At 52.6% G+C, this 27,906-nt stretch overlaps 10 protein-coding genes and 2 non-coding genes across 12 annotated transcripts; 4 read left to right on the top strand and 8 right to left on the bottom strand.

Moving 5' to 3' along the window:
* The first annotated feature begins 965 nt into the window (after positions 1-965).
* On the top strand, positions 966-6,392 carry STE11 (ATP binding). Its single transcript, XM_062950422.1, has 3 exons — positions 966-3,597; positions 3,657-3,763; positions 3,827-6,392. Exons 1-3 carry the CDS (start codon positions 3,175-3,177, stop codon positions 6,012-6,014), a joined length of 2,718 nt encoding a protein of 905 aa, XP_062796436.1. The 5' UTR covers positions 966-3,174; the 3' UTR covers positions 6,015-6,392.
* Positions 969-2,258, bottom strand: QC764_0103000 (uncharacterized protein; the record flags this gene model as incomplete). Its single annotated transcript, XM_062941094.1, has 2 exons — positions 1,153-2,258; positions 969-1,079 (listed from the first exon to the last, which is right to left on the bottom strand). The coding sequence occupies exons 1-2, from the start codon at positions 1,231-1,233 to the stop codon at positions 969-971; spliced, it is 192 nt and encodes a 63-aa protein (XP_062796437.1). The 5' UTR covers positions 1,234-2,258.
* A 1,189-nt stretch (positions 6,393-7,581) lies between the features above and the next one.
* On the top strand, positions 7,582-9,470 carry QC764_708025 (uncharacterized protein; the record flags this gene model as incomplete). The annotated part of the gene is given in 5 exon segments (XM_062950421.1): positions 7,582-7,589; positions 7,730-8,392; positions 8,400-8,856; positions 8,869-9,114; positions 9,214-9,470. Coding segments are annotated over 5 exon segments (1,461 nt in total). The 3' UTR covers positions 9,301-9,470.
* Positions 9,471-9,558: 88 nt separating this feature from the next.
* QC764_0102970 lies at positions 9,559-9,690 on the bottom strand. The gene has a single exon. It is a non-coding gene; the product is annotated as a tRNA-Leu (tRNA).
* An 18-nt stretch (positions 9,691-9,708) lies between these two features.
* On the bottom strand, positions 9,709-11,594 carry QC764_708020 (uncharacterized protein). Its single transcript, XM_062950420.1, has 2 exons — positions 10,270-11,594; positions 9,709-10,216 (listed from the first exon to the last, which is right to left on the bottom strand). Exons 1-2 carry the CDS (start codon positions 11,048-11,050, stop codon positions 9,876-9,878), a joined length of 1,122 nt encoding a protein of 373 aa, XP_062796434.1. The 5' UTR covers positions 11,051-11,594; the 3' UTR covers positions 9,709-9,875.
* Positions 11,595-12,031: 437 nt separating this feature from the next.
* QC764_0102950 lies at positions 12,032-12,103 on the bottom strand. The gene has a single exon. It is a non-coding gene; the product is annotated as a tRNA-Gln (tRNA).
* Positions 12,104-12,156: 53 nt separating this feature from the next.
* Positions 12,157-14,512, bottom strand: SAS10 (something about silencing protein 10; the record flags this gene model as incomplete). Its single annotated transcript, XM_062950419.1, has 4 exons — positions 13,838-14,512; positions 12,832-13,779; positions 12,674-12,773; positions 12,157-12,596 (listed from the first exon to the last, which is right to left on the bottom strand). The coding sequence occupies exons 1-4, from the start codon at positions 14,258-14,260 to the stop codon at positions 12,157-12,159; spliced, it is 1,911 nt and encodes a 636-aa protein (XP_062796433.1). The 5' UTR covers positions 14,261-14,512.
* TSC10 (3-dehydrosphinganine reductase) lies at positions 14,305-16,246 on the top strand (the record flags this gene model as incomplete). Its single annotated transcript, XM_062950418.1, has 2 exons — positions 14,305-15,228; positions 15,290-16,246. Exons 1-2 carry the CDS (start codon positions 15,091-15,093, stop codon positions 16,244-16,246), a joined length of 1,095 nt encoding a protein of 364 aa, XP_062796432.1. The 5' UTR covers positions 14,305-15,090.
* A 226-nt stretch (positions 16,247-16,472) lies between these two features.
* Positions 16,473-17,690, bottom strand: QC764_707990 (uncharacterized protein; the record flags this gene model as incomplete). The annotated part of the gene is made up of 1 exon (XM_062950417.1): positions 16,473-17,690. The coding sequence occupies one exon, from the start codon at positions 17,688-17,690 to the stop codon at positions 16,473-16,475; it is 1,218 nt and encodes a 405-aa protein (XP_062796431.1).
* Positions 17,691-18,317: 627 nt separating this feature from the next.
* QC764_707980 (uncharacterized protein) lies at positions 18,318-21,366 on the top strand. Its single transcript, XM_062950416.1, has 2 exons — positions 18,318-19,795; positions 19,848-21,366. The coding sequence occupies exons 1-2, from the start codon at positions 18,736-18,738 to the stop codon at positions 20,243-20,245; spliced, it is 1,458 nt and encodes a 485-aa protein (XP_062796430.1). The 5' UTR covers positions 18,318-18,735; the 3' UTR covers positions 20,246-21,366.
* Positions 21,367-23,140: 1,774 nt separating this feature from the next.
* On the bottom strand, positions 23,141-25,154 carry GPA1 (guanine nucleotide-binding protein subunit alpha; the record flags this gene model as incomplete). The annotated part of the gene is made up of 4 exons (XM_062950415.1): positions 23,141-23,883; positions 23,938-24,494; positions 24,554-24,896; positions 25,037-25,154. The coding sequence occupies 4 exons, from the start codon at positions 25,152-25,154 to the stop codon at positions 23,840-23,842; spliced, it is 1,062 nt and encodes a 353-aa protein (XP_062796429.1). The 3' UTR covers positions 23,141-23,839.
* A 49-nt stretch (positions 25,155-25,203) lies between these two features.
* Positions 25,204-26,035, bottom strand: QC764_0102890 (uncharacterized protein; the record flags this gene model as incomplete). The annotated part of the gene is made up of 2 exons (XM_062941093.1): positions 25,204-25,236; positions 25,829-26,035. 2 exons carry the CDS (start codon positions 26,033-26,035, stop codon positions 25,204-25,206), a joined length of 240 nt encoding a protein of 79 aa, XP_062796428.1.
* Between the last annotated feature and the right edge of the window lie 1,871 nt (positions 26,036-27,906).

Here is a 27,906-nt window from a genome sequence, read left to right as displayed (position 1 = left end):
GGTTGGTCCGAGAGCACATGAAAGAGCTATCAAAAGAAGTTCGATTCAGGCCGGGTAGGACTTCATAGGTAGGACGGCAGACAAGACAAGACAGACAGACAGACACAGACAGAAAGACATGGGAGAAAAAGTGAGATGCAAGAAAGCAAAAGCAAAGTGCCATTTTCCAGCGAAGCACGGTCCAATGGTCCAATGGGCTCGAAGCCTCCATCTGGGCATTCAGGAGCTTGTTCCCACCCCTCTTTCGATTTCCATCGATCCCAGCGCAGGAAATCAGGGCGGAGACGTGGTGAATTGCCAGGCATTTGCTGTCTCGATGTAGGATGATGTTATCATACCGGTTTTGGGAACAGTCTGGCCAATGGCAGGCGACCGGGACATGGTCTCCCGACAGGGGGCTCCTGCCAATCGGTGCTGTCAGAGCTCAGCTGTTGTGTTCTGCTCCCAGCGGGCAGTCGAGGGACCGGATGAACCCCCCGGCGATCAGTGCTGGCCGTCGAAATGGGGTGGACATTGCGCCTACGAATCGAGATGAGGTGCAGATTGGATATCCGCTTCCAACAAACAAAACAGCAGTCTGGACTCCCATCACTGTCGGGTGGCCGGGCACCTGTGCTGGCCCGGTCATTGCATAAAGAGGCGCTGGTTGGGTTGTTAGTCTTGCACTGGCGCCAGCTTGGCTATAAAAACTCGACAACGTGGACGACGAAGCAATGAAGCAGTGGTATAGATAGGTAATTCCGAGGACATGTCGAATCAGACGTGCCTATAGCCGAAAAGGAGGTGGGGGAGGGGGCGGGAACAGAACACGATAAGAAGCATATGCCGGCATACATATCTTCATCACCTCATCAGTCGTTATGTTCAGCTGGTGAGTGGTGTTGGTGGTGGTGGTGGGGCGGGGGGGAGGATATGCCGGGAATTTTCCTTGTGAATTCGGGGCTGACGGGTGAAAGCGGGGCCACTGTTCAGACTGTGGCGTGAGCTTTTCGCTTGTGGCTTGCGCCGGTGCCAAGATGGAAGGAAAAGGTCTGGATTCCAGAACCTCCAACGACGGATGACAAAGCCGAATCTTTCCCCTGACAACAACACTTTGCGATCAGCGTGCTCCCCCGTTTCAGTTTAAATGCAGTCAACCCCCAGCAATCTTACCAATGGCCCCAAAACCATGCCATGCCCTGGTGATCTTTTTTTTGTGCTGTGCCTGTGCTTCCGCAACACCGTCTCGGCCATCACCTACTCCAGGATTCCCCAGAAGGCATATGTTTGTAGCCGCCTGGCCTCTTGGTCTGACCATCACCCTTCCGTGAGGGGGGATTGTGGCCCAGCCCAGCCAGCTCTTATCATTCGGTTCCCACGGAGGGGCAAAAAAAGGGGGCAGCAACGGTAATCAACAGAACAGAGCGAATGATGGCTTGAAGATCGAACGAGCAATGACAGACCTTGGGCATACCTTGTGCTTCCGACAGCCTGGCGTGGTGATGGGGTGGTGAATAGGGTCTTCCTCGCAAGGCTGCATGATGGTAATCTCGTTGAACTGCTTCAACTTTATCAAGCAAACCCGGTGCCATTGACCGCTCTTCGGACGATGACTTCATTGTCCCCCGGTAGTCGCTGTTAAGGCGAACGGCGACGAGTGCTAGCTGACAGGCGTAGTGCGGGGTTGAGAAGCTAACAGGCACGACTTGCCGACTTGGTGGAGCGCGTGGTGGTTGATGAAACAGCTCCCGTTTCATCGTCGAATTCCGTCCCGCTGGCAAAGACTTCACCCCCGCCATGATTGGCCACGCCTGTGTCCCGCTCACATGTTTCCATCCTACGAGACTGTTTGTCCTACTGCGGAATGCATTTCCGGGATGCTATTCTTCTCAACATTGTTGGGTTGGCATCACGGCCCGCCACAAAGTCCCTCATCATTGGCAGGGGTCATGGTGAACTGGTGAACTGGTGAATATGAAGAAAACTATCTATGTCAGGAAGGTGTATGTATTTGGCCTGCTCAAATAGGAAACAAGCAAGCAAAACAGCTCGCTTCCGAATATATCTGGTTTGATATGCAGAGATAGACATTCGGAAGGACATCATTGTAGAATGGAACCAGTCTCTCGGCTCCTCGTTATGGCAGCCGAGCTCGGGGTGTCGACGCCGCCGTCATGCGCAGTCAGCTGGTGGTGGGGAGCCAAATGGTGACACAGCATCGTTAGTAGAGAGGCACAGGGAAGAAACAAAAGAGCGGTAGCTAGGTGTTGCCTCTTGTGACGCTTGCTCCGAGTAGCTTCAAAGAGGCCCACGGGGGCTGTAACGAGTGAACAATGAAGATTGCCATGTTCTTTGATAACAATGTCTTTGGGGGCAGCATGGGCAGGAATGCAGTGATATGTTCCCGAGAAGCGCCTTGCTTGGCTCGAGCTTCGTTTCATGTCAAGGGTGGTCCCCTAAGCGATTGGTGAGCCTCTTGAAAGTGCTTTACGGCCTGTCCAATCCGCCCTCGCAACGCGCTGCACCGCACCCTCCGAGCCAACCCATCAGCCTGAATCGGGACCATTTGCCCATCACTCGCATCCCCTGCCCCACCTGGAGGCACCACCCCAGCTCTCTGAACAAAAACCACAGGCACCCTCCACCCGCCTGCCAGAGATACCCCTCTGGAATACTCTGGATAGTACTGTAGTCGACAACTACCTATTCGGTACACCTACACCTTACCCGACCTCATCGACGGCGCCGGTCCTGCCTGTCTCTTCGGTTCTTTTTTTTTCTTGTTCGGTCGTCTTTCTGCAAAGCCGTACACACGTGCCTATTCTCTAGCTCATCCCGGAGAAAGGAAAAAATAGAGTTGGAACTTTTCTCGGATTTGGGCCCAAAAGAGGGACGGTCGTCACACAACGCATTCAACAACTGCTCCGGCACCCGTCGGGATTCCTGCACTGCTCTCTGCTCTCCCTCTCGTTATTCATCACCCTGCAGCCCCTTCTGCAGCACGCCGGACTGGCTCAACTGTTGGTTCTCCATCGGCATCGCACTGCCTCCCGGTGATTCCAGACTCCAGACTCTAGGCCACCTCATCCTGTCAACCATCCCCCGGCACACCCCTGCGCCGCTAGGAAAACCCCAAGACTGAATTCATGCCGTCGTCGGTCTGACCAAAGAGAAAACCAAGGCTCCGCCGTTGCGATGGCAATGTTGGCTTCCAAGTCGACATTTCCGGCTTCGCTGGGCTCGCAGCCGTCGGCCATGATGGTGAACACGCCCCAGACCGCCTCTGCCTACCCCTCCTCGAGACGCGCGCCCGCCGTTCAGATGGCCACCCAAAATTACCAAAGCCCGACCGAGTCGGAGTTTTCTGACGTCGACGGTCCGGACTCGGTCAAGAATTGGGATGAAGATAGGGTTTGCGAGTACCTGCGGAGCGTCAAGTGTGGCGAATACGAAAAGATCTTCCGCAGGAATCACATCAATGGAGACAACTTGTTGGAGATGGATAAGGAGGTGCTGAAGGAGATGGGCATTGACAAGGTGGGCGATCGTGTGCGCTTGTTCCTGAGCATCAAGAAGTTGCGGACCAAGACATACACCAACCAAAAGAGGCGCAACAGGGTAGGTGACAAACAGTATGTATGGCCAAGGGACGACTGTTGGGCTAACAGGTCGAGTAGGATTCCTTTGCGGGGCTTGATGTCCAATATGCGCCCTCCTCACAATCACCACGGCACCAACCAAATACTGGTGCCAGTGGTCGCGGGATGCCAGCGAGCAATAAGAGGTATTCGCGCCAGTTCGATTTCCCAGCTGCTGTTCCCGGTGTTGACAACCAAAACCCCTCAAGGCCTACCTCTCCTCAGTCTTCCGGTGGCTTCAGAAGCGCCCGCCAACAGCAGCAGAGATATCCTCAACCACCTCACACAGCATACAGTCAACCAACTCCTGCGACGGCCATCTTCCCCATGTCTCCGCCCGAGCCACCACACACAGGCCGTCTGATGGCAAGCCACACCAGAACTCAGTCGGATGGCTCATCACTAATGGCCGCTTTGCCCCCTGGACAGGATGTGATCCGGGTTATCTCGACAGGTGGTGTCACCAAGGTTGTTAAGATCGCCGACTGCAACACCTGCGAGGAAGTCATGCGCGTCACATTGCGCAAGTTCGCTTTACGGGAGGATCATGAGAGAAACTACTGCTTCTGGGTGTTGGTCGGTGGTGACGACCCACATAAGTGCCGTCGCCTTGGTGATACTGAACTCTGGAGGGTGATCAAAGACCACACCCGACCAGAACGAAATCGCCTCATCCTACGACGTGTTCCTGCCGGGGAGCCAGGATTCGCCGAATTAGAAAGAGCAGCTGCGATTGCCATGGAGGAGGCGCAACAAAACCACAATCGCTCCATGGAGACTATGGACAAGCGAAGTCAACTAAAGGCACAAAAGGTCTTGGGTGAATCGTGGGAAACTATTCAGCAGCCGCCCCTTTCACCTGTGTCTTATCAGGACCATCAAGACCGAGAAAGAAATGTGTACAACACCGCCAGAGACTTGGAGCGGCCGGCACCCGCTGAGACACCACGAATGCCCCGCAGCCGCAAGGTTCTTCGACAGTTCGGCGGGCTAAGACCGCCCAGCGAGTTGATCGCGTCGGATCTTACCAGCTATTTCCCTGATCACTCCAGAGAGGCTATCGACAGGACAGCCCGCATGTCCATGCGTAGGTCGCAGCGCCTTAGCAGGGTGAACCATCGCCTCAGTGTTGCCAGCACCCTGAGCTTTGCGTCCAGCATTCAGGACGCACCTCCTATTCCTACCATTGCCGACAGTTGGCTCACTGCTTCCAACCAAGTCGCCAGGGTCCGTCCTGGAAACCAGCTGGGCCGCCTCAACCATGGGTACCGGGACTCGGTCGCCTCCTCCGTTCTCGACACTCTACAGGAGGAGTCATCACCTATCGAACCGAACCGCAAGTCTTATGTGTCTTTTGCGGATAGCAGCTCAGATGCCGGTACTGCTGCCGTCAGCATCACCGACCCGGATGGAAACGTGGTCCGACACAGCTACTTTGACGGCGACAGCACCGTCGGATCTGGCGGTTCTCTCCAAGAAGTCAACCAGGCCCTCACCGACGACGGAGAGGATGCCGATGAAGAGCTTCAGAGCTTCCTCGCTGGTGACTCCTGGGATGACAGCAAGTGGATGAAGGGTGCGCTCATTGGTCAGGGGTCTTTTGGTTGCGTCTACCTCGCCCTCCACGCCGTCACTGGCGAGCTTCTCGCCGTAAAGCAAGTCGAGACCCCATCGCCCGGCGCCAACAGCCAGAGCGACGCCCGAAAGAAGAGCATGATCGAGGCGCTCAAGCGTGAAATCAGTCTCCTCCGCGACCTCCGGCACCCCAACATCGTGCAATACCTCGGCTGCGGATCATCAGCCGAATACCTCAACATTTTCCTCGAATACGTCCCCGGCGGCTCAGTCCAAACCATGCTTAACTCGTACGGCGCCCTCCCCGAGCCCTTGGTCCGCAGCTTCGTCAAGCAAATCCTCAACGGCCTTTCCTACCTCCACAACATGGACATCATCCACCGCGACATCAAGGGCGCCAACATCCTCGTCGACAACAAGGGCACCATCAAAATCTCGGATTTTGGCATCTCAAAGAAGCTGGAAGCAACAAACATTCTCAACGGGGCCAACAATAATAAACACCGGCCTTCGCTGCAGGGGTCAGTGTTCTGGATGGCACCAGAAGTGGTCAAGCAAACGTCTTACACCCGCAAGGCGGATATCTGGTCGCTTGGGTGTCTTGTTGTTGAAATGTTTACGGGGACGCATCCGTTCCCGGATTGCACGCAGCTGCAGGCCATTTTCAAGATTGGGGGGGCGAAGGCCACGCCGACGATCCCGGAGCATGCGAGCGAGGAGGCGAAGCAGTTTTTGGGGCAGACGTTTGAGATTGATCATAACAAGAGGCCGAGTGCGGATGATTTGATGTTGAGTCCGTTTTTGACGCCGCCGGCGTTGTAAGGGGATGTAATATTTGATTCTTTGGAGAGTCGTGCTTGATACTTTTTTGTGCGTTTTTTTCTTCTTCTTTTGGGGGTTTTTAAAGCTTGGTGTCTACGGGAAAGAGTTTCTTGGTGTTGTCGTTTTTTTGGGGAATTAATCGTGTGTATAATCACCGCTGAGTATGACTTTTGGGTGGGGATGCTTTTTTTACTTGAGAGATACAGACGCACACAGACAAATTTGACGAATATCATGACGGATATGGATGGGGGGCGCGGGGGTTTAGCATGGAAAGGGTTGGGGAAGGGTGGATGGATATGTATGATGGTAGATGACAATGGGTGAAAGGAAAGAATTAACAGAGCTACTCAATTTAAGAAGAATAAACATGAGTGCTAGATTTTGCATATAAACATGTGTGTTTTTGATATGGATTTTTCTTCCGTGGTGATGGGGACGTGGAGAATAAAAGGAGCATTTACAACAACTGCGGTTTACATTCACGTAACTCTCCCCGGTGACGATGATGTTTCCTTTCTGGGGTTGGATAGAACAACCCTTCTCAGGCTCATAAAATTCTAGTTCCCATCATCATCTCAATCGGAAAAACTCGACTGCCCACGTCTGGGTAGGTAAGTAGGTACCGATGACCACCACCTCTTACCTAGCTACCCCTCCCGTTCTATTGTTGTTCGCCGTTGGCTATATTAAAATTATACAAGGACCACGTGGATAGAAACACCGAGACAGAAATAGTAACTACTACCAAATCCACCGTGCTGGGATCTTTTCTTCCATGCAGGTCGCTTTCGATGTATGTAACTTTGCGTATTACCGCAGATAAATATCCCGAGTTTTTAGCTGATGTGACGCTGACGGTGAGAAGACGGTAGGATAAATTGACTTGCGTTTGCGCTAGAACGTCCCGCGGAAGGGAGCGGGGGAAGAGTGAGGTATGCCAAGTTGGGGATGCAGGATTGGGTGGTGGTGTTGGTGGTGGTGTTGGTGGTGGTGTTGGTGGTCAGCGGTGATCTTGATGGGTGGGTGGCCAATTCGGGAGGGACGGCATCTTTGTTTATAGGGGATGATGAGGAGTTGGGTGAGCAAATCTTGATCGGAGAAGGGGGATTGAGGGTTCTAGAACTGCTTGATGGTTGATTGAAGAATTAGTGATTGGACTTGTCTTGGTGGTTGGTTATATGCAGGAGGTAGCTCTGGTGCGTGCAAGTGATTAGATAAGATCTCTTTCTGCAACCCGCCTCCTTGGAAAAGAACAGAAAACACTTCAACGTCAAATTCCTTATTGTGATGCGATGGATCCATGATATATACTGAATCGCCAATAGGAGAGATACCTAGCCCATTCAGATGACTTTCCTACCCTTTGCCCAAAGCTTACCGTTGTTGAGGTTGGGGTTGGGGTTAGGAGGGGCTGGAAGCTCGAGCAGCTGGTAACCAATAGGGCAGGCACGTTGATGAAAGAAAGGTACTCATAGCCTTACTGACTGAGCCGCGCAGCAAGCTTTAAGCTCAGTGAGTCTTTGATTCACGTGGTTGAGAGCAGCTGCCTTGTGTTCTTATGACAATGAGAAGGTCAGGCTGGATAGCAAAGTGCGAGGGCGGACTTGTAGACCACCTAGGTATCTTGTGTGATAAGGAACGAAAGGCTGCTTCCTTTTCTCCAAGGAAGCGAGATTTATATGCTCCTATTGCTTATCAAACTGACTGTTCAGATCTGTTGCAACACCACCACACTGCAACGATGCTCACAACCACAACCCCTATCCTCCTCCTCCTCCTCCTCCTCCCAACTCTCACTTCCGCCCTTACCCTCTCCAAACCGTTCAAACCCCCGACAACCACCACCACCAACACGTCCTCTCCACCACCACCACCACCACCAGCAACAACAACAACAACAACAACAACAACAACAACAACAACAACAACAACAACAACAACAACAACAACAACAACCAGAAACCCCCATCCCAGGCTTCATCTCCCTCGGCGACAGCTACTCAGCCGGCATCGGCACCCGCCCTGACCTCCTCCCCCCCCCCCTGCCGTCAAGGCCTCGGAGCCTATCCCCACCTCCTCGCCTCCTCCCTAAACCATACCACCTCCCATCAACACCAATGGCTCTCCTGCACAGGCGCAACAACAAACGACATCCTCTCCTCCCTCCCCCTCCCCCTCCACCTCCCAAATCGACGCCTTCAACCTCACCTCCCCAACCTTTGCAACCCTGTCCATATCCGGCAACGACCTCGACTTCTTCTCCCTCCTCAACGCATGCATCTTCCGCTTCTACGGCCCCTTTTCCCCTTCCTCGTGCGACTCCGCCCTAAAAACGGTCTCCTCCATCCTCCTCAACGATCAAAAACTCCGGTTGCGTATCAGGCTCATCCTGCTGGAGATATTGAATAAGATCCCCTGGGAGAGGCACCCGTCTTTCTTCATCACCGTCACTGGCTACGCGAGGTTCTTCAACGAGAACACCACTGCGTGTGATGATGTTTCGTTTGGGATCTGGGATGTTTCCCACACGGCCGCGGCGGCGAAATTGACGAGGGACATAAGAGGGAAGATGAACGATTTGGTGCTCAAAGCCAATGATTTGATAAGGGGGGTAATAGAGGAGGTGAATGACTCTTTTTCTGGTAGCGGGAAGAGAAAAAAAGTCGGTTTTGTCGATTATGACAGCCTGTTTGATGGGCATCGGTTTTGCGAGCCTAGGGTGGCGAAAGAGCCGGATTATGAGAGGAGGGAGACGTGGTTTTTTTTGCCAGGGGGTGGGGATGTTGACGGGGAGGGGAGGGTTTATACTTCTTTGCGGGAAGAAAACGAAGAAGAAGGGGTGGGATACTAGTACCTCGACCCGGAGCGCTGCTGGGAAGAGGCGGCGGAAAGGGGAGATTGGGGGGAGAAGGCTGTTTGCTTGATGGCCAAGGCGAAGAGGGAAGATCCGGGGTTGAGGTTGAGGGTGCATGATAGGCGTGGGGTAGAAAAGGGGGAGGGGGTTTGGAAGGGGTGGACGACAACAACAACAACAACAACGAAACCGGGGGATTCAATGTGGTTGACGCCGACGTATTACGGCAAGACTTTTCATCCTGTGAGTAACAGCCTCCATACCTCCCTACTTACACTTTCAAGACATGGATGATTTATTTCTTTCATGTCGAGTGCTGACTTGAGTACTCATGTGAAACAGAGATCAGCCGGCCACGAAGCAATAAGAGACAAAATCTTTCAAGTATGGGAAGAGCATGGATATTTGAAAGACCAAACCGACTTATGATTGCCCATCTCTCGGGACGAAATAAACGAAGATGATGAATAACGACGGATTTGGATAATGACCTGGCATATAGTTTTCTTTTGGTACACCGGCTGCGACTCTGTGGTTGCGTTGATAGTTAATGCCCCTGAATACTACACATGATACCTGCAAGACTTATACACCAAAACTAGTAAAAACCAACACCTTCGAAAATCTCACCTGCAACTCCCAGAAATAAAACAAACTCATGGCAAAGAAATGCAAAAGACAATTCATTGACCAGAGTGAGATTCGAACTCACGCCCCTTACGAGACCACGGAACTTCTCACATCCTAGCGAATGTGGAGTTAATTGATATCAAGATTTTCACCTTAACGTGGCGCCTTAGACCGCTCGGCCATCTGGCCCTCTTACTTCGATGGAGTTTATTTAAGGAAATGCTCTTTCATTTGGTCAAGACTCAAGGCAGATAGCTGGGGATATTGATACAGAAAGAGAAAAAAAAAACAAAGACAGAGATACTCATAGCTTCATAACCCACAAGTCATCAACCTTATCCCATGGCAGCATCATTCCTTCATTCCTCACCACCTTAGTTAGACCCAACAGACCCCCGGTGCAACTTCTGCTTAATCTTCTCCTTCAAGCTCGTCTTCTCCTTGTGCTCCAAATCCGCCGGCCTCGTCGACTTCAAGTCCCAATTGTGCGCAACCTCCTCCTCAGGAACATGCTTGTCATGGGTCGTGGTAGCAGACCCATTCCCAGTGTGGTCCTCCGCAACACTCTCCTTGGCCTTGCCATCCTCAACACCATGCTCATACCCGCTGTCCTTCTTCTTATGGTGGGGCAGAGAGATGTGGTGCTTCTTATCACTGTGCTTGTCCGTGGTTGTCTCACGGTGGTGGGGGTGGCGCTTCTCTTCCTCCATAAGACCTGGTATCATGTCAGCATACATCAAACAAAGGGTTGGTGTTGTGAATACATACGATCAGCCTCCTTCCCGGCACCCGGCGCGGCAGCATCAAAGTCACCGCCATCAGCCTTCAGCCCACTGCTACGAACATACAGCTCCCCCGTCCCATCTTCGTGGTCCTCTTGGGTGTCAACACTGCTTGACCTCTGTCCCTTCCTCTCATCCCTAGCCTTAGCACCGGCATCACCACCATGTTCCTTGGCTACCACCTCCAAGGGTCGTGGGCCAGGACCATCGATCTTGACGGGGTTGTCAGACTTGTCGACTCCATCGCCGCTGTCGTCAACATTCTTCTTGGCATCAGGCTTGCCGGTCTCGCCGACAGAGTGGTGAACCGCAAGTGGGTTAGTGGGAGCACGAGTGTCGATCTGAGCGTGGGTCGAGTCGCCCGGGATATTGGATGACGGCTGGGCTGCGGCGGGGTTGGTGTCTGGTTTGCTGGAATCGGCATCGTCCTTGGTTGTGACGGCGGTGGTCGTGGCGCTGGGCTTCTCGGAGGGCGTGGCCGGGGGAAGCTCAACACTAGTAGCTGAGGGGTTGGCGTTCTTGTTGAACTCGGCGTTGGTGACAACCTTGTCCGTGTTCTCTGTCTTCAGAGGAGTGTTAATAGGTTCGACTTCCGGGTTGGGGTTGGTGGTCTTGAGAGCAGTCGAGGTTGATTCAATGTTGCCGGCATCGTATGGCTCGCCAGCAGCGGTGTTGCCCATGCGTCCAGAGACTGGCTCCTTGTGGGCTTCGGGATCGCCCCAAATAGCCTTGGTAGCGGCGTCTTTGATAGTGTTAATGGTCTCCATGTTGGCCGTGGAAATATCCTTGCTAGAGTGAGGTGCTGTAGTTTGTTGGTGGTGATGACGGTATGGTTCACGACTCTCTCTCGGGTCAGTTTGTGGAATAGAACAAAAGAGCTGCCAAGCAAGAAAGCCAACAGTTTATATGCTGCTATGAATGAGCTGGTGAAACCCATGGAAAGCACTACCTCATCGCACTGACATGCATCCTCAAGTCGGGAAGGGACGTGACGTAGGCGGTTGCCAGGAGCCAGTCACGCTTACTGGTTTGCTAGTCCGTCCCACGCCCAGTTCCTTTACCTTCTGAGACACCTGAACGGCATGCTCTTCCGATCTTTCAATGGCGCAACCGAGAAGGAACTCTGGTGCCATTGGGAGATCCAGCCAAGACCTGATCATCGCCGAGCCTGCGTTGCCATCGTCGCATTCCACAGGACATCAAGAAGATGAATCTGGACTCTCTGTTCAACGCTCGTTGAACCAGATGCTCGAGATTGTACTTATTCTCCTCAGGGCTAGCAGTCGGGAATGCATTCATTAGACTCTGTGAAAGGTACAGTATTAAGCCGTGCGGAGCTGATATGTATTTCGAAGACCGTTGGGATGACGTTGGTGAAGGAACTTTCGATATGACGTCATACTTGCCGAGCTTTATCTAACACCAACGGTTGAACAAAGGTGAGGACGATCATTTTCTGGACGGAGAAGGATTGGAGAATCCTGGATTATTATGAAGTACTTGATTGGATACTTTAAGAACCCCAAGCGGTGAAACTGACATTTGCTCCAGGTTTTGGGCTTAAGACATCATTCTTATCTCACGACATCTATTTGGGAAGCAAGAATACACTAACACCATGAGGCAGCGGAGGACGACGGAGGATACTGAGCAAAAACAAATGCGGAAAATCATAGACGGTGACTGATGGATGGAGAAAACTATCAGCAATAATTCTCATGGGATGAGGTGCTAAAAAGCAAAAGATGAGGTCGTACCCGGAATCGAACCGGGGTTACCAGAATCAGAATCTGGGGTGCTAACCGCTACACTATACAACCTTGTGATCTACTACTGGATGGAATAAGGTGTCTGGGTTTCAAATTATGTTGCCTTACGCATCTTCATCACATGTAGAATCCCAAAAGCATATTGATTTTGGGGTCTCACGCAGAAACAATCCATGGAAAACAAACCACCTTGGGATACAAAACGCCCATATATTCGCCATTAATGCATCTACAACTTGGTACTCTTGACGAGATTCGTCTTGATACCAGACAACTCTCCCTGGTAGCCACCCTTGCCCTCGCCGCCCTTGTACACAGCCCGCACGCTCTTGAGCTTCTTCTTCTTCTCCTCGTATTTCATCCTCTTCTTCACACGCGGGTTGCGCACCTCCTTCTTCCTGTGCGGCGTCAAGCCCTTGTTCTTCTGGATCTGGTACGTGATCTGGCGCTTGCCGTCTGGGCCGAGCTCCTGCTGTTCCACAATGCGCTCGTCCTTCTTCGCCTGTGCCAGCGCCTCGAAGCGCGCCGCCTTGTCGGCCTTCTTCTGCTGTGTCTTCTGAGCCACCATGTCGTAGTACTCGTCCTCGTCGTCGCGGACCTGCTTGGCTGTGGTCTCATCACCTTCGCTGTCGTCACCGCCCAGCTCAGCGCCGGCGCCGAATTTGCTGTCCTTCTTGCCGCGGCGTTCAGCCTCAGCGTTCAGGCGTGCTTGGCGATCCCTCTGTGATAATGTTAGTTCCACCAACTGAAAAGTAGGATATGCAGACGTAAAGACTTACCAAACGCTCACGATAAGGAATATCCATATCACCACCGGCGTCGCGACCAGCCCCAGCACGCTTGTTGGCCTTTTGTACGATTTGCGAAGTATAGAACTTCAAGCTCTTCTTGCGCTTGGCCTTGTCGGCAGCAGTATGTTCGTCCAAAGCATCCTCCTCGCCAAAGTCGGAATAGTCTTCGTTCATATCCACACCGTTTGTTGGCGCAGCGCGAGCAGCATCCTCCTTGGCGGCCTTCTTGCCGCTCTCGAGAAGAGTGGACAGGTCAGCCAAAGACTTCTCGACCGCCTTGGCTTTCCTCGCCTTGTCGGCCTCCTTCTTCTCCTTGGCCCTGATCTCGGCCTTGGAGAGCTTCGACTTCCTCTTCTTGGCCGGCTCGTCGATGTCGAGCATCTCCTCGTCCTCCTCTTCTGGTGGCGAAAGCATGCCCGTTTCTGAGGCGGCAGGCTTGGCTGGTCTGAACTGTTTCACCTTGAGCCAGGCCTCTCTGCACTCCATCAAAGTCCCCATAACTTCGTGGTCTCTGAGTTCTGATGGGCTGAGCGTTGCCGCAGCACCGTTCCCGTCCCTTGTTGGTGATGTGAGAAGAGCAAAATAACTAGCCAGCGAGGCGACGTAGCACCCCAGAATCCAAGACTTGACAACCTCTAGTGACTTGGCAGGCTTTCCAACGGCATCCTTTTGTAATTCCGAAAGAACGGGCTGCAGTTCTGCGAACTCGTCCACCAGGTATTCGAACTCGGGATATCGAGACTGGAGCAGCTTGTATCTTTCCTCGGGTGTCATGTCCTCTCTTACTTCCACTTCTTTCAAAACCTCCGTCACCACCTCGTCCTCGCCAGCCTCCTCTTTTGGCGCCATCCATTCGTCCTCGTCGAAAGCGAAATCCTCCTCGGTCATCTTGGCCAATTTCTTGGCCTGGAGACGCTTTGCCTCTGCTTCCTCTGCCTACACAAACATGTCAGTCCCTGCACACGCGCCCAGCCGTAAAGCACCGTGAACCTACCAGAGCATCGGCCTCGGTCTCGATCTGATCGGCATCATAGTATTCCTTCTTGCTATTTCCCCACCAACCTTCATCTCCCTCCTCTTCCCCCTCCTGCTGCTCCTCGTCTTCGGAATATTGCTCAATGACCTTCTTGCCCTTGCCCTTCTTGGCTGGCGCTTCGTCTTCGCTCTCGTCGGAATCGTCTTGCTGGAAAACCTCCTCGTCGGAAACCTCTAAAAAGTCGTCCTCCTTCTTGAGGCGCTTCGAGCGCGGTTGTTCGTCCTCGCTGTCCAGAATGATCTGGTCCTTCTCAGCCCAGTACTCATCCCCAGAGTCGGCGACATCTCGGTACGTCTTGATGGTCAAACTGGCGTCTTTGGCGTCGACATCGCGGGGGCCGGCCGGTTCCGCCTTGCGGGAGACTCTTCTTTTCTTGGCCATTGTGACTGATCTGTGTGAAGAAAAGGTGATTCTGGCAAAATCCAGGCGCAATGGTAAATCGCCTGCTACCAACAAATGTGGGGTGCTCTGCCTTTTGGCTGGGTGTTGAACTTTTGGAAGGTTCAAAAGCGGCAGAATTTTTTTCTGCTGGCTCTCGCTGCTTCACCGACCGAGCGAACCTGCAGGCTGGGTTCGCCCCACCTTTCCCGCAGCAGCCACGGGAGCTCCACTGGTTTCGAGATCCACTTTCAGCTGCTTGTTCAGCGGTACCCTCACCATGAGAGCTCTCCACCTGTGAGCTTGATCTCACTGTGAGGCTTCACCACGGCACTGGGTTCATGCTTTTTGCGTGATATCAAAACCGTTAGACACAGGCCGGATAGAACTAGTTTAACTGTTAAGAAGATTCAATCCAGTTCCATTCTGTCATCATGCCCTCTCCCTATCATTTACCATCCATCCTCTTTGTTTGTACCTTCCTACTGAGGTAAGCCTGGAAAATGGGTTGCAGGAAGGAGTTCTTGGACAGCTGCAACCCCACAGAGGGCCTGTGGGAACACGGTGCCAGACTGCAGAACCATAAAAGTCAATCCGATCCGCGCCCCTGAACAACGACGTCTTTCTCAATGGTGTAAGACAACATCTCGGTCTCATACCCTTAACTTAGTGAGCTATCATAAGTCATCTCCCCTTCGAGAAGACGACGAGTCCGAGCCCACGGACCTCAATTCCGAAGTCATCATCTGCAATCCCACCCTTCAGATCAACCTCTCATCACACCTCGCATTTCATTTAAATCTCCCTTCTCCCCATCTCATTCACCCTTCAAAATGGACATCATCGAACAACGCCTCGGCGTCCCCCCTCACATCGCCGGCCCAGCCGCCACCTTTGCCTTCTTCGCCTTCTTCCTCATCAAGAAAATGGGCCTCTTCACCAACACCAACCACTTCCCCGTCGAGGGCAAGGTATTTCCTCCCCCTTTCCCCCTCCTTATCCCACCCTTCACTCACTAACTCCCCCTCATAGACAATCCTCATAACCGGCGCCTCAGAAGGAATGGGCCTAGCAGCCGCCATCCTCCTCGCCAAAAAAGGCGCCTCCCTCATCCTCGTCTCGCGCAACGTGGGCCGCCTAGAAGAAGCCCTTGTCAAAGTCACCGCCGCTGCCAGGTCCCCCTCCAAGCAACGTTTCACCTACATCTCTGCCGACGTCTCGGAACCCAACTACGCCGAGTCGGTCATCGCCCAAGCCATCGCCTGGAACGCCGGTGCGGCCCCCGATATCGTCTGGTGCATAGCCGGCCTGTCAAGCCCCATGCTCTGGGCCGACCCCGCCAACGACAGCATCGCGGCCACCCGGAGAAACATGGATGTCAACTTCTTTGGTTCGGCCGAGATGAGCAGAGCCATCTTGAAGGAGTGGCTCGCTCCGGAGAATAAACCCAAGGATACAGGGGTTATCGGCCAGAAGCCGGAGCCGAAGCACATCGTTTTCACCGCGTCGATGCTGGCGTTGTTTGCGATTGTGGGGTATGGGCCTTATACGCCGAGCAAGTGGGCGTTGAGGGGGTTGGCGGACACGTTGAATATGGAGTTGAGGATGTATCCTGATCATCCGGTCAAGATTCATGTTGTTTACCCGGGGACGATTACTTCTCCTGGGCTGGAGAGGGAGAACAAGACCAAGCCGCAGATCACGCTCGAGTTGGAGAAGGAGGAGCCGGCGGAGAGCCCGGAGACGGTGGCGGAGCGGGCGGTGAAGGGGTTGGAGAAGGGCCAATATAATGTCACGGTCAGTACGTTGGGGGATTTGATGAGGTGTGGGATTTTGGGGGGGAGCGAGAGGAATAACTGGGTTTGGGATACGGTGGTGGGGTGGGTGGTGCCGGTGATTTACTTTTTTGTGATTAGGATTATGAATGCGCAGGTGGCGGGGTGGGCGAGGGTGAATGGGCATCCGCATGTCAAGAAGGCGGCTGCTTGAAGGGGGGGGGAGAGGGGGGGAGGGGGGTTAATGCGGGAAACAGGACATCAAAGGTTGGAGTATGTATGGATGGGCAGCAAAAACTGTAATATAATGAAAGTATGGAATAATATGTGGTTGTCATTACGCCATGATATGCAAGTGGTATCAGTCTACCTTTTGTCGTTGTCCCATTTTGTTCCAGCGCCCCTTTCCAGAAGGGTTTTTACCAGTTGTTTGAAAGGGTTCAAACCGAATACATGAACCAGCCCACCTCCGGCCTAAGGGTATCAATCTTTTCTGTCACCCCCCCGACTGCTCTCGGCTGCATCCTTCCACCTTCTTCAGGCTTCCCACCAGGCCACTCATCCTCCTCCACCCTCCTCAGCACATCCCCCATCCTACCCACTCTCACCCCCACCATCCCCGCTATCATCTCCGTCTTGACCTCGACCCCATTATCCCACAAGCTAACCGGACACATCCCAAACCCCATCGGCATTTCTCCTCTAGTCATCCCGCCTCGCACCCTCCCCAGATCATGCCTCCCCTCCTCATCCCACCAGCAAAACCCATTGACCACCCACCCCGTAAACGTCGTCTTGCCCGACCCATTCGGCTCATGCCGATCCAACACCCTCTGCCAAAACGTCTTCGTGTCTTTCCCACCCGGGTCTCGAAGCGACCTCACAAAGTTGGAAAGGACATAACCCAACCCACCTCTCCACCAGTCTCTCGCCCCCTGACCAAATCTCCCCGAGGCGAGAAACTCTTCACAGCGGTGGAGGATCTTCTCCCAGTCGGTCTGGTCGCCAAGGAGGGTTATTGAGGGTATACCGCACCTGGTTCCCCAGCTGTAGACAAAGTATTTTTGCATGGAGCCCATCAGCAGGATCGAGGCGGCGATTTCGTCTGTTTCTGTTGTGGTGGTGAAGGAGGGAAGAAAAAACTTGTGGGCTATGTCCGGGTTTGTCAGGGAGGAGGGGAGCAGGGTGGAGGCCATTTGCTGGGCTAGGGAGCCGTGGTTGAGGGTGGGGGATAGGTCGACTGGGATGTAGAGATCTTGTTTCTGGGCTGGGGAGGACTGTTTCCTGGAGGAGGGGATGAACAGGTGCTGGAGGAGGGTGGCGTTGGCGTTGATGTAGACTGATAGCTGGGAGAGGATGGCGAGCCAGATGTCGTCGGGGCGGAGGAGGAGGTTGTGGTGGTTGGAGTAGGCTTCTATCAAGCTGTAGACTAGGCCGTTTTTGGCGGCGTAGAGGGTGGTTGGTGAAGTGGATGGGGATTCTGAGAAGGAAGACTGGATTATGGGTCGCGTTCGAGGGGGGGAGGATCTGGAGGTTATGTTTGTTTCATGGCTGGTGATGGATGACAGCAGCTGCTCTGGAGAGGTGACTCGTGTGTAAGTCTGGTGGAGACGGGCAGGTTCTGGGGGGTGGCTTGATGGATAGATGGTGACAGGCATGGCTTAGGAAGTCTCCCTGTCTTCCTAGAGACGAACAGTTGCGATGGGAGAGACGAGAACAACAGAGCGGTGTCGAAGGGTCATGGTGTTTAGGGGGCCCCCCTAATCGTGCAGAAGACTCGGATATCACATAGTCTTCCATACCCCACCTGGCACAGGGAAGATGCATCTTGCCGCCTTTAGAAGCATCTGAGTGATCTGGACTGCTCGGGATTCGGGGGACGCAGCCGAAGGACGCGAGCAGTACCGGTCGCTATTGTGCTCTGAAAGGCGTATATCACTGGAATAGACGGCACTAAGCCCTATCTCGTCACCGAGGACCCTCTTGGCTGCCGCATGTCGTACCGATCGACAGGACCAGTGGCTTGTTGGAAGCTGCTGAATAAGGCAATTTGTAGCCATGGATAGAACTTGATTGGAGGCTCAGAGGGCGGCAGTCTCCTTCCAAAGCCATCTACCGAACTTGGCGTCGCTGACACCAGATACCGATACAACCTGCCGGTTTCTGATCTGATGAGCAGATATTAGTCACCGAGAGAGCAGTGTTGGGCAAACGCCTGAACATTCCTCAGCCCAGCCTGGAGCAACTTCAACTGGCTTCAGTGAATAACCAGCAATCAGTGCTATGACAGACACGGGCACCCAAACAGAGCTTGACAGGCATGAATATAAGATGAGAGCAGCTAGTCCAAGTTGCGGACTGGAATGGAATGTGTGAAGACTGAATACAGATACCCTACCTCAGCTATCAAATCAACGCACGGGCCAGAAACGGAGCAAGAGAGTTAAAAAAAAAAAAAGAAGAAAAAAACTCTGATTGGGCAATCGTCTTGCAAAAAAACTCCGCAGCTGGCAGACGCTCTGCAGGCCTCGCATTCAGCCCTCAGCTCTCAGCCCGCTCTCCTTTCCAACGTCGACATCCCAAACGCGCGCTTTACAGCTGACGACAGCTGCTCGACATCACCAATCCTTCCCCGAACCAGCTCTGCGACCACACGCCGCCTAGAGCTTCGGGGCATTTTTAGAGTCCTATCTGGACAGGAGCATGACATCGACCGTCCCCCGCCCGCAGCGCGGCCGACCGAACAAGGTGACGAAGCCGCAGCCGCCAACGGCACGCGGTCGCCCCACCCGTGGTGTTGTTCCGGGCTCACTCGACGTCCACGCCGCCCATCAGATTCACCAGGCCCATCAGCAGGCTCAGGCTCAGGCTCAGGCCCAGTACGGAGTGCACGCTGCGCCCTACGTGGCTGCTGCCCACGCTGCCCAGCACGCCCTCGACGAGCTCAAGCCCGAGCCCGACCATTCCGTGTTCGACAACGTAGGCGTGGACGTCGGAGTTGGAGTCGGGGTTCCCATGGGCGTCGAAGACTACGCCGCCGCCGCTATGGAATCGGAACTTGGCAATGTGGATGCTCACGGCGAGGCGGAACCCGATGCCGACATGGAGGAGGATGATCATTCAGTTGGAGCCTCCGGCCTTCAACAACACGTTGATCTATCAACCGCCAGCATGCTGGCTAACGGCGGTGCCAATGTTGTGGGAGGAGGAGTCGTGGGCCAGAGTGTTCATGATCACATGCAAGATTTGCAGCAAGGGCTCGCGCATGCTCAGCAACAACACCAACAGCAGCAGCAGCAGCAGCAGCAGCAGCAGCAGCAGCAGCAGCAACAGCAACACCAGCAGCAGCAACACCAGCAGCAGCATCAGCAGCAGCCCCAAGCCCAGATGGGTCCTCCCCAGCAGATGCAACCTTCTCACCAGCCGATGGAGCCTCAAATCGTGGGGATCACAGAGGAACTTGCCCGCGAGTCTGGCTACCAGAACCTTAGTGTCGAGAGCGCCCTGGCGAAACGGTTGGCCCGTGAGCCCGGTAGACGTCTTGCTACTCAACGTCGACCAGAGCAACAGCTCAACTTGAATCGGCGGAGTAATGTGGAAGCGCTTTTTGCTCATATTTCGGGCACTCTTGCTCCACAACCGTGCAAGAACTGCCACAAAGGCCACGGCCCGTGGAGCGTGTGTGTAGTGGTAGATGGCCAAATGTGTGGCAGCTGTGCCAACTGTTGGTTCAATGCCAGCGGCGCTAGATGCAGTTTCCACGGTATGCCCCTTTCAGCGTGATTGCCCTTGAATTTCATACTGACAAAAGACAGAAACTCGCACTCAGCAACCCATGGCCCAGCATGCGGGCATCATGCCGCCGACAAGTGCGGCTTTACCTGCGGATCCCAACTACCGCTACACCCCGGCCCATTCTCTATTGCCACCCGCTCACTCCAATGCCATGCAAGCTATGAATTTTGGCGGAGGAGGCGTTCCGTCTATTAACAACAACCCAATACTCCAACAGCTCGTGAGCAAAGCCATGAACGAAGTGAGGTCGGCTGATCGTGCGACACGTTTGTATTGGCAGCTCGAGATCACGGCCAAGCAGTTGGCTCTTCAATATGCTGAGTACGAAGAGGCCACCGCAAGTCAAAGCCAGCCAGGAGGAGCGGGGAATCAACTTGGTGCTGGCCAACATGGCATGGGCGATGACGGCAGTGCCTAGAAATAACGGCCGTCCTGTCTACGCTTTACACCGCAAGCCACAAGCGGCTTGCAACCGAATCATCACTTAAGGGGGGTTTCACCATATCTATACCACTGATAACCGCCACACCGCCAGAAATTTGGAGTATCGAAGTCACAGTATCAACCCACACTTTTAGCCCCGCCCCCCCCCCCCCTTCGCAACGCTTTCTCGGTAGTGGATATCACCATCACAAGACACAAGACCGTGCTGGTCTATTCGGCCAGGCAAGAGGAGGTTTCTTTTTTCGTTCCTCCTCCTCGAAGGACAAGAGCTCGAGGAGGCCAGAGCACTCCGGAGTTTCTTTATTTCTTTTTCTTTCGGAATGGATGCAAATCGATACCCCCTCTTTTTTTCCCTTTCACTGAAATCACCGCAAGGAGGAAGACGATAACCTGACTTCGTCACAATATAAAAGGTCTTTTATCTCCCTCTTTGCCCCTTTTCCACCCGCCTGCTCGCTTTTTTTCTTTTCGAGCCAGGCGAGGTTTTTTTTTTATGGACTTTGTAATACACAGATTACACAGAACCACTGACACGTGCGCTGTTTTCTTTTCTAATTTCATGTTTTCACAACTTTTGTAACCCCAACATAGTTATAGCCCTTGAGTTTCTGTCTGTTTTCCCACCCACCCCCTGTCCTGTTGTGTAAGGTTGAGTTTGAGGCTGGATAAAAATGATATTGCTCTATTTGCTCTGGGGATGTATCGTGTTACTCTGGTATGGATAGGAGATGCATGATATTGTACGGGCAGGAAGTGGTGGGGTATTTCTAGAGAGGAGGTGATTGCACATATATCGCAGGGTTGGTGGCACGATTTTACAACTTTTGAGCGCATATCGCTCGGTCAACAAAAGAGCGGAAAAGGGAACACAGACTGACGTCACTGGAGATGGGCAGACAACCAAACTGTTGACGGGATTTGTGGGAGGCTTTTTGTATGTTGCTACTGCTTGTTCTCTGTCTCTTGTGCTGTAACCGGCCAGACTGGAACCGGGGGCAGGAGAGGAGAGTGAGTGATAGGGGTGTTTCTAATTTGACAAGGGGCAATGAAAGCAAGTTTGTTCTGTCAACATATTGCTTGTGTGAATGATCAACCGACTATTTTTACGTTCACCGTCCATTGCCACGTTACAGTGAAGCATGTCAGCGGCGGTTGCTTAGCAGATGTCTCCTGCAGGTCCGGTATTTGGGATCATGTAGGTCCTGGGTCAATCTAACTGTAACCGTGGGATCACTGGATGGTGGTGCTGAGCCGCTTTCTGTCCTCCAATGATGATGCTCTGTCTATAGGTTCCATTCAGCGCCTCGGGGGGATCATCGCGAGTAACAATCCATCCTATTCGTTGAGAAGAAAATGCAGTCTGAGAACTGGAAACAAATCTGGTAAAGTGACTAAAGCCAGATTTCCAGCCGCTTTTGCCCTCTGCTGAAAGTCACTGTTCGGTACCAAAACCTACCTTGTAGATAGCAAAAGCCCGACGACGGCATAATCCCCAATATGCACAAGGCTGGCTTAGCTGTGCCACTACTAAACAACACCCTTAGAACATATCACTCACATATAATCTTTCACCGCCTCCAGCACCCCGTTACAGGAATGTAAAAGTCCCATGATGTACATCCTCCCTGTTTATATCACCCTTTTATGACCAGATCCACAAATCGAAACACTCGCTACTGCCTCACCTTTCCATGCCTTTTTGACCCCCCAAAACTGAAGGTGGTATGGTGTGGTGTGGTGTGGTGTGGTGTGGTATGGTGTTCCCACCCCCGTGTTTCATCCCCCATCATCTACAGTAAGTACCGAGGAATCACACCTTATCCCACGTCCCGTTTTCCCACTGCGAAAACCACCATACAACCCCAAATTGAAAATAATCACCATTCTGAAGGAAGAATGACGTAAATGTCTGCAATGGCTGTGCAAGGAGTCAATATACCTACTATGTGTCGCCAGTACAAAAAACGAGTGTTGAGATCAACACTGTCACGCAGCCTCTGTTTCGGTGTTGCCGGCAATAATACTAGCTAGGATCCTGCTAAAATCATCTAGACAGCACTTCTCGTCTATACCTAGTCATCAGCAGTTTGCTACTAGACCGCGTGTCACTGGCAGTGTCATGTCTTGCTCATGACAACCAACAACTCCTTCCGTCAAACGTTTGCTTTATCACTCATCTCAAACTTGTTCAGTCATACGGACATGTTCAGTCACCAACTCAACAAGCAGATACGGTATTCAGAAAAACACCCATTCAATTCACCGGCCCTCCACCCCCTCCCCTCCTCCCCCAAAACTACACATACACAACAACAACAACAACAAGAACAACAACAACAACAACAACAACAACAACAACAACAACAACAACAACAACAACAACAACAACAACAACAACAACAACAACAACAACAACAACTACACACATCTCTCGAGAAAACTACCTAAATACCTTCCACCCCTAACAACAAAACACCCCACCCACCCATTGCTCCAAATATTTAACAACCTGAAAAAGAGAATCTCTCTCCTCTTCTGTTCAAAAGAAACAGAAAACGGGCAGAGTAACAGAGAAAGTGTGTGTGTGTGTGTGTGTGTGTGAGAGAGAGAGAGAGAGAGAGAAACAACAAACAGTAGAAAAAAGAAACAACAGAAAAAAGAGGAAAATGCGCAGTTAGCACGGTGGTATATCATCTCCCCTCCCCTCCTCCAACCCTCATCCTCCACTCTGCTTCTCAATCCCCTCCCTCCCCTCCCCCCCTCTCTCTCTGTCCGTCTCCCACTCATCACCCAACCCCCACCCCAACCAAGCCATCCCATCATCCATCCCTCATCCATCCCCCACACTCATCCATTGCATAGAAGTAGTATAGTCGTAACGGTCGTCCAGCATTTCGATTGGAATGGAGGGGGGCAGTGTGAAGGGAGAGAGTGTGTGTGTTGACATGGACCGTTGTGTTTTTCCATTTGACTTTGTAGAACAAAAAATCATATAGAGTTCAACAACAGACAGACAAGTCAGAGAGTGATTTTTCTTTTCAGAGTGAGAGGTAGAGAGTGAGAGAGAAAGAGAGAGAAATAGAGAGAACCAGCGCAGACAGGATAAAATGAGATGAAAAGTAAAAAAGGAAAATAAAAACGACATCATGATTAAACAACATATGTATCCCTTCCCCTGTTCCCCCCCAAAAACCAGATTCCGGTTTCTTTTTCGACCACAAAAAACGTCTGCTGCTCTCTCCCTAAACCTCTCTTTCGTTGTGTTGGAGATACACGCAATACGATTCATACATCGGGGATCACCATCCCCGACTTTTCCCCAGTGGCTAACAAATAAAGGGGAGACCTGGTGAAGTGACAAGGTCAAGAGCGATGAGGATTGGAGAATGCTGGGAGGTAGGAGGGTAGGACCAGTTGTGGGGGCGAATAAGCTTCATGGTACGCGCCGTTTCACATCAGGGTCGGTGGGGTATATTCGATGGTCGGCCAAGTGCCATGAAGTGTGACTGATCTCTGGCGGACAGCATGGTGTTGCGTCCGACGAGTCCAGTCGTCATCCGATCTGCTATCAGATGAGACCGCAGAGGCGGAGGTTCTCCTGGATGATGATATCTGTGACAGTTAGCACCTAGTTGGCACCCGGACGTGAAAAATGAACAAGCTTACCATTCACAGCAGCCATCACGAAGCGGATTTGCGTTGTGTCTGTGGCGCAAGTAAAATGTGTGTAGATCTGCTTGCTCTCGTGCTGGTTCAGGGACACGAAACGGTTGAGGATGTAGTCGCAAGCCTGGCCGTAGTCATCACCACCCTCGTAGTCGGGGAAGTAGTTCTTCATTGGGCTGACAGGGAGCTTCTCCTTAAACCTGTCGATCTTGTTGAGGAAGAGAATGATCGAGGTCTTGATGAACCACCTGGAGTTGCAGATGGAGTCGAAGAGCGTGAGAGCTTCTTGCATGCGGTTGACCGTCTCATCCTCAAACAGGAGCTGATCGTACTCGGAGATAGCGACGAGGAACAGGATGGTCGTGACGTTCTCGAAGCAGTGAATCCACTTCTTACGTTCTGATCTTTGACCGCCGACATCAAACATCCTGTACGTGAGCTCACCAATAATGAAAGTCGTCTCCGTGATACCAGTAGTCTTGACACGGGACCGAAGGACATCTTGGTCGTTGGGCATGTAGTCGGGGGCGGCGATACGGGCGATGTTGTCAAAGTAGCTGGAGTGAATGGGTTAACAATGACTGCACAGCACATTTGCAAGTACAAAGAAACCTACTATCTGGCAGAGTCGTTGAGCTGATACTCTCTTGAGCGCTTGAAGCAGCTCTGGACACCGGCATCTCTCCACAAAGCCTCAATGGCATTGCCAACCTCTGGGGGGAGGACATCTCCCTCAATCTGAGCTGGTTGCATGAAGATGGTCTGGACGTGGTACTCCATGCGGGCATCGGCCAATGGCAACTCCAATGACTCCATCGCCTCGAGAATGACGCGCATCGACTGGACAGTGTTGCTGAAGATGATCTCCTTGAAGGACTCGCGCTCGTCGCGCGAGTAGCCGCCCTCATGGATCAGCTTCATCTGCTTCAAAATAGTTGACTTTCCGGATTCACCAGCACCTACGATTGATGGTTAGCCCCCGGGGGGTACTGATAACAGGGTACCTCGCCGGCGTCCCTCGCGCCATTGGCCGATGGGACGACGACTCAGCGAACAATGGGCCACATAAGGACCCGCCGAGGAGACGATAAAAACTCACCCAGAAGCAACATCTTGATTTCGTTGCGCTGCTGCATCCGATCCCTCTTCAACTGGTTCTCAATCTCCTCGTTCCGGGCCTTGCCCTCCTTCTCCTCTGTGCTCATTCCGCAACCCATCTTGGCTTAGATGTCGATAACAAATCTGATCAAAAAAGAAGGTATGTTTTCAATCGGGGGATATTAATTCGAACGAAGCGGTCTGCTGATGGGAAGAAAACACCACGCGTTAGTCTATCCAGTCGTCGAGAGTTGAGATGATAATTTTACGGTCGCGCGTTTGGCCTGGGATTGCGACTTCTCTGGGCTGGGCAGGGCCGATCGGCCGATTTTTCGTCGCTGCAACTCCCTCTTGTCCTCTGCCACCTTCCCGCGATGACAAAGCCCGCCTCTCTCCCTCTCGACAGCGACAGCGATGGATAACCCTTCGATGTTTACACGATTCGCAATTCAATTCGACGTCGGGCCAGAGTCGCTTTGATGGAGCGCCACGAGAACCCTTGGTGTGGCAGAAGAAAGGCTTGCTTGCTGGCTGTCCTGGGGAAAAGCCATTTTGGGGGTTTGGGGGTGCGGTGTGTGTGGGTGTGTGTGTGGGAGGCTTCACTCACTATTGTTTCCGGACAACCGGCAAACCGTCAATCGAACGGCTATTAGGACTTTGGTTGTAATGAAGAAAAGGGAAAAGGTTGATGGAAAACAACACGCCGCGATGGTTGTTCGAGTCGGGGGTCGGGTTCGGCAGTCAGACAGAAAGGGCGGGTTGGCCTTGCTGTGTGCTGCTCAACTCAGGAAACAGGATCGCGGGAGGGTGTGAGCCGGAGGTCAAAGGAAGAGGAGGAGAGTGGGAGGGTTGGTTCTGTTAATGTGAAGGAAACGCGGAGCCATGCACGCTGCAATTCGAGGGGGACCAGTAGCCCAGCCAATGGCAGCGAATATTTTCTTCGGAGCTTGCAGGAATTATGGGGCCCCCCAAGATCCCTAACTGGCCAGAGCCCGGACATTGTTCCCTTTGGCAAGCAAGCAGCCAGAAAAAATAAAGAATCCCCCCCTGAGGAGCCGGCCCCCTGACCCCCTGTCCAGTCTGAAGCCAGCAACCCTGATGATACTGAATTACTGATGCTGCTACCTGTTGTTCTACGCCTTCCACCGCCTCATCGATGTCTTTTCTCGCTTCTCGGCTTCGCATCCCAGCCTGCTCTGAGGCTGCCCGCTCAAGAGATCACCTGGAGGCGCGCATTTGACCGAGACCTCCTTCGATCAAAATGGTCTTTTGGGCTTCCCGAAAGAGCAACCCCTGGTAGCACAAGGCACTGGGCAGTGGAGTGGCGCCCGCTAGTGAGAGACGGCGCCATTAGCCGAAACAACTCGCAGATGATGGGATTTTTATCTATCTACCGGGGCTAGCATACACCTACAGTAGCATCATCACGACAACCCCGTGACAGTTTGTTGGAAGGTCTTTCTCAGACCGAGACAAAAAAGAAAAGAAATCGGCCCCATCGATGGCGAAACTGATATATTACCGTGACAGCCCCAACCCAATCACCATCTCCTTTGTTTCCCGCATCTCCACCACCAGTTCGCCTTTCCCTTCTGCCGCCCTATTGACCCCTCCTTTGAGCGGTCTTGAAACATCCCCTCCAAGCCCCCAATCGCCTGGCTTCCCGAGAGCCGAGTTCCAGATCGACCATCATCGAGCTGGGTGTTTTGCCCCAGTACTGTTACAAGGCCACCATCCATTGTTGTCAGGTCTGGTTCATCATAACCTCTGAGCTGGCAAAAAAATAAAAATGAATTAAAGAAAATATCAACATCAACAAAGCCAAAACACGGCAGAAAACGTTGATCGCCAATGTCTGAGACATCTCCGTCTCTGAGCTTATTAGCGGATCGCCAGCCAAACAAACAGCTCCCCTTCCATCAAAGCCCATCATCATCCCTCTTCCGCATTTTCCGTTGTCAAAGTTGTCTCTCAAACCGCAGGAATGAACAAAAAAACTCCGGAGTGCCTGCCTGCCCATCATCGTCGCATCATCCCCAATGCCTCGATACCTGCAACCTGCATCTGTTAATCTTCCACATCCACCCCCAATCCCAGGTCCCAATGGAGAACAGTGGATACAAATCTCCAAAAACCATACGACAAAAAAACCACCGGGCCCGTCCGTGACCACGGACTGCCCGTCATTTTTATAAAGACGGTAGACCACTTCGCCCGGCCGCCAGGGAGTACCGCCGGCGTCATGTCCAATTCATTTGCTTGCGTGAATACTGAATCGCGGCCTGCTGCTGCTCGTGAGGTTTATGCAAGTAAGGTAAGGAAGCGCGCGCTCTTCACCGCTTTTGCACACCAAAAAAAGGGTCGAGTAGTTACCCAGGTGGGTGGTAATACCAGTATCAAAAACAAAACCTTCTTTCATGCTTCCACAACAAACCCGCCCCCATGGCACTGTTCCTTCCCGGCTGTGAAGGTGCAAATGAGATACCACGATACATATATATATATATATGGTTGTCCCAACCTTCTTTCCCTTCTGGAACGTTGGGTGCCCTCCTCTACAACATCGTCATCATCCGTGCACACCAAAACACCTTCCCAATCTACTACAAAAATGTACCTCAGTCAATGCAGTCTTTTGAAACGTTGCCATAATTAGCCGAACACTCAACTATGCGACAGGCAATCGTCCGTCAATCGTCTGTGGCCAACAGCGTTGAATAGGTACAACAGCCATATCTGCAGCCGTTCGCAGCGCCATCCCAAGCCCATTGACGAGGTGTGTTCCGGTTGCTCTGCCGCCATGTTGTATCTCGTAGCACCTTGTATAGCAACAACCTAAACCCCTATGACGAAAGGGCAAAACACAATGCG

Source organism: Podospora pseudoanserina (genome assembly GCF_035222485.1).
Source record: "Podospora pseudoanserina strain CBS 124.78 chromosome 7 map unlocalized CBS124.78p_7, whole genome shotgun sequence".
NCBI lineage: Eukaryota > Fungi > Ascomycota > Sordariomycetes > Sordariales > Podosporaceae > Podospora > Podospora pseudoanserina.
Note: the sequence above shows the minus strand (reverse complement) of the source record. Positions and strands in the feature narration are given on the sequence as shown.

Bases quoted from the DNA above. Each gene is read 5' to 3' on its own strand.
- STE11 (XM_062950422.1), top strand. From the start codon at position 3,175: ATGGCAATGTTGGCTTCCAAGTCGACATTTCCGGCTTCGCTGGGCTCG. The intron at 3,598-3,656 runs GTAGGTGACAAA...CAGGTCGAGTAG, and splicing joins ACCAAAAGAGGCGCAACAGG to GATTCCTTTGCGGGGCTTGA. The intron at 3,764-3,826 runs GTATTCGCGCCA...AAACCCCTCAAG, and splicing joins ATGCCAGCGAGCAATAAGAG to GCCTACCTCTCCTCAGTCTT.
- QC764_708020 (XM_062950420.1), bottom strand. From the start codon at position 11,050: ATGGAGACCATTAACACTATCAAAGACGCCGCTACCAAGGCTATTTGG. The intron at 10,217-10,269 runs GTATGTATTCAC...ACATGATACCAG, and splicing joins TGCCGGGAAGGAGGCTGATC to GTCTTATGGAGGAAGAGAAG.
- QC764_707980 (XM_062950416.1), top strand. From the start codon at position 18,736: ATGACATCGACCGTCCCCCGCCCGCAGCGCGGCCGACCGAACAAGGTG. The intron at 19,796-19,847 runs GTATGCCCCTTT...GACAAAAGACAG, and splicing joins CGCTAGATGCAGTTTCCACG to AAACTCGCACTCAGCAACCC.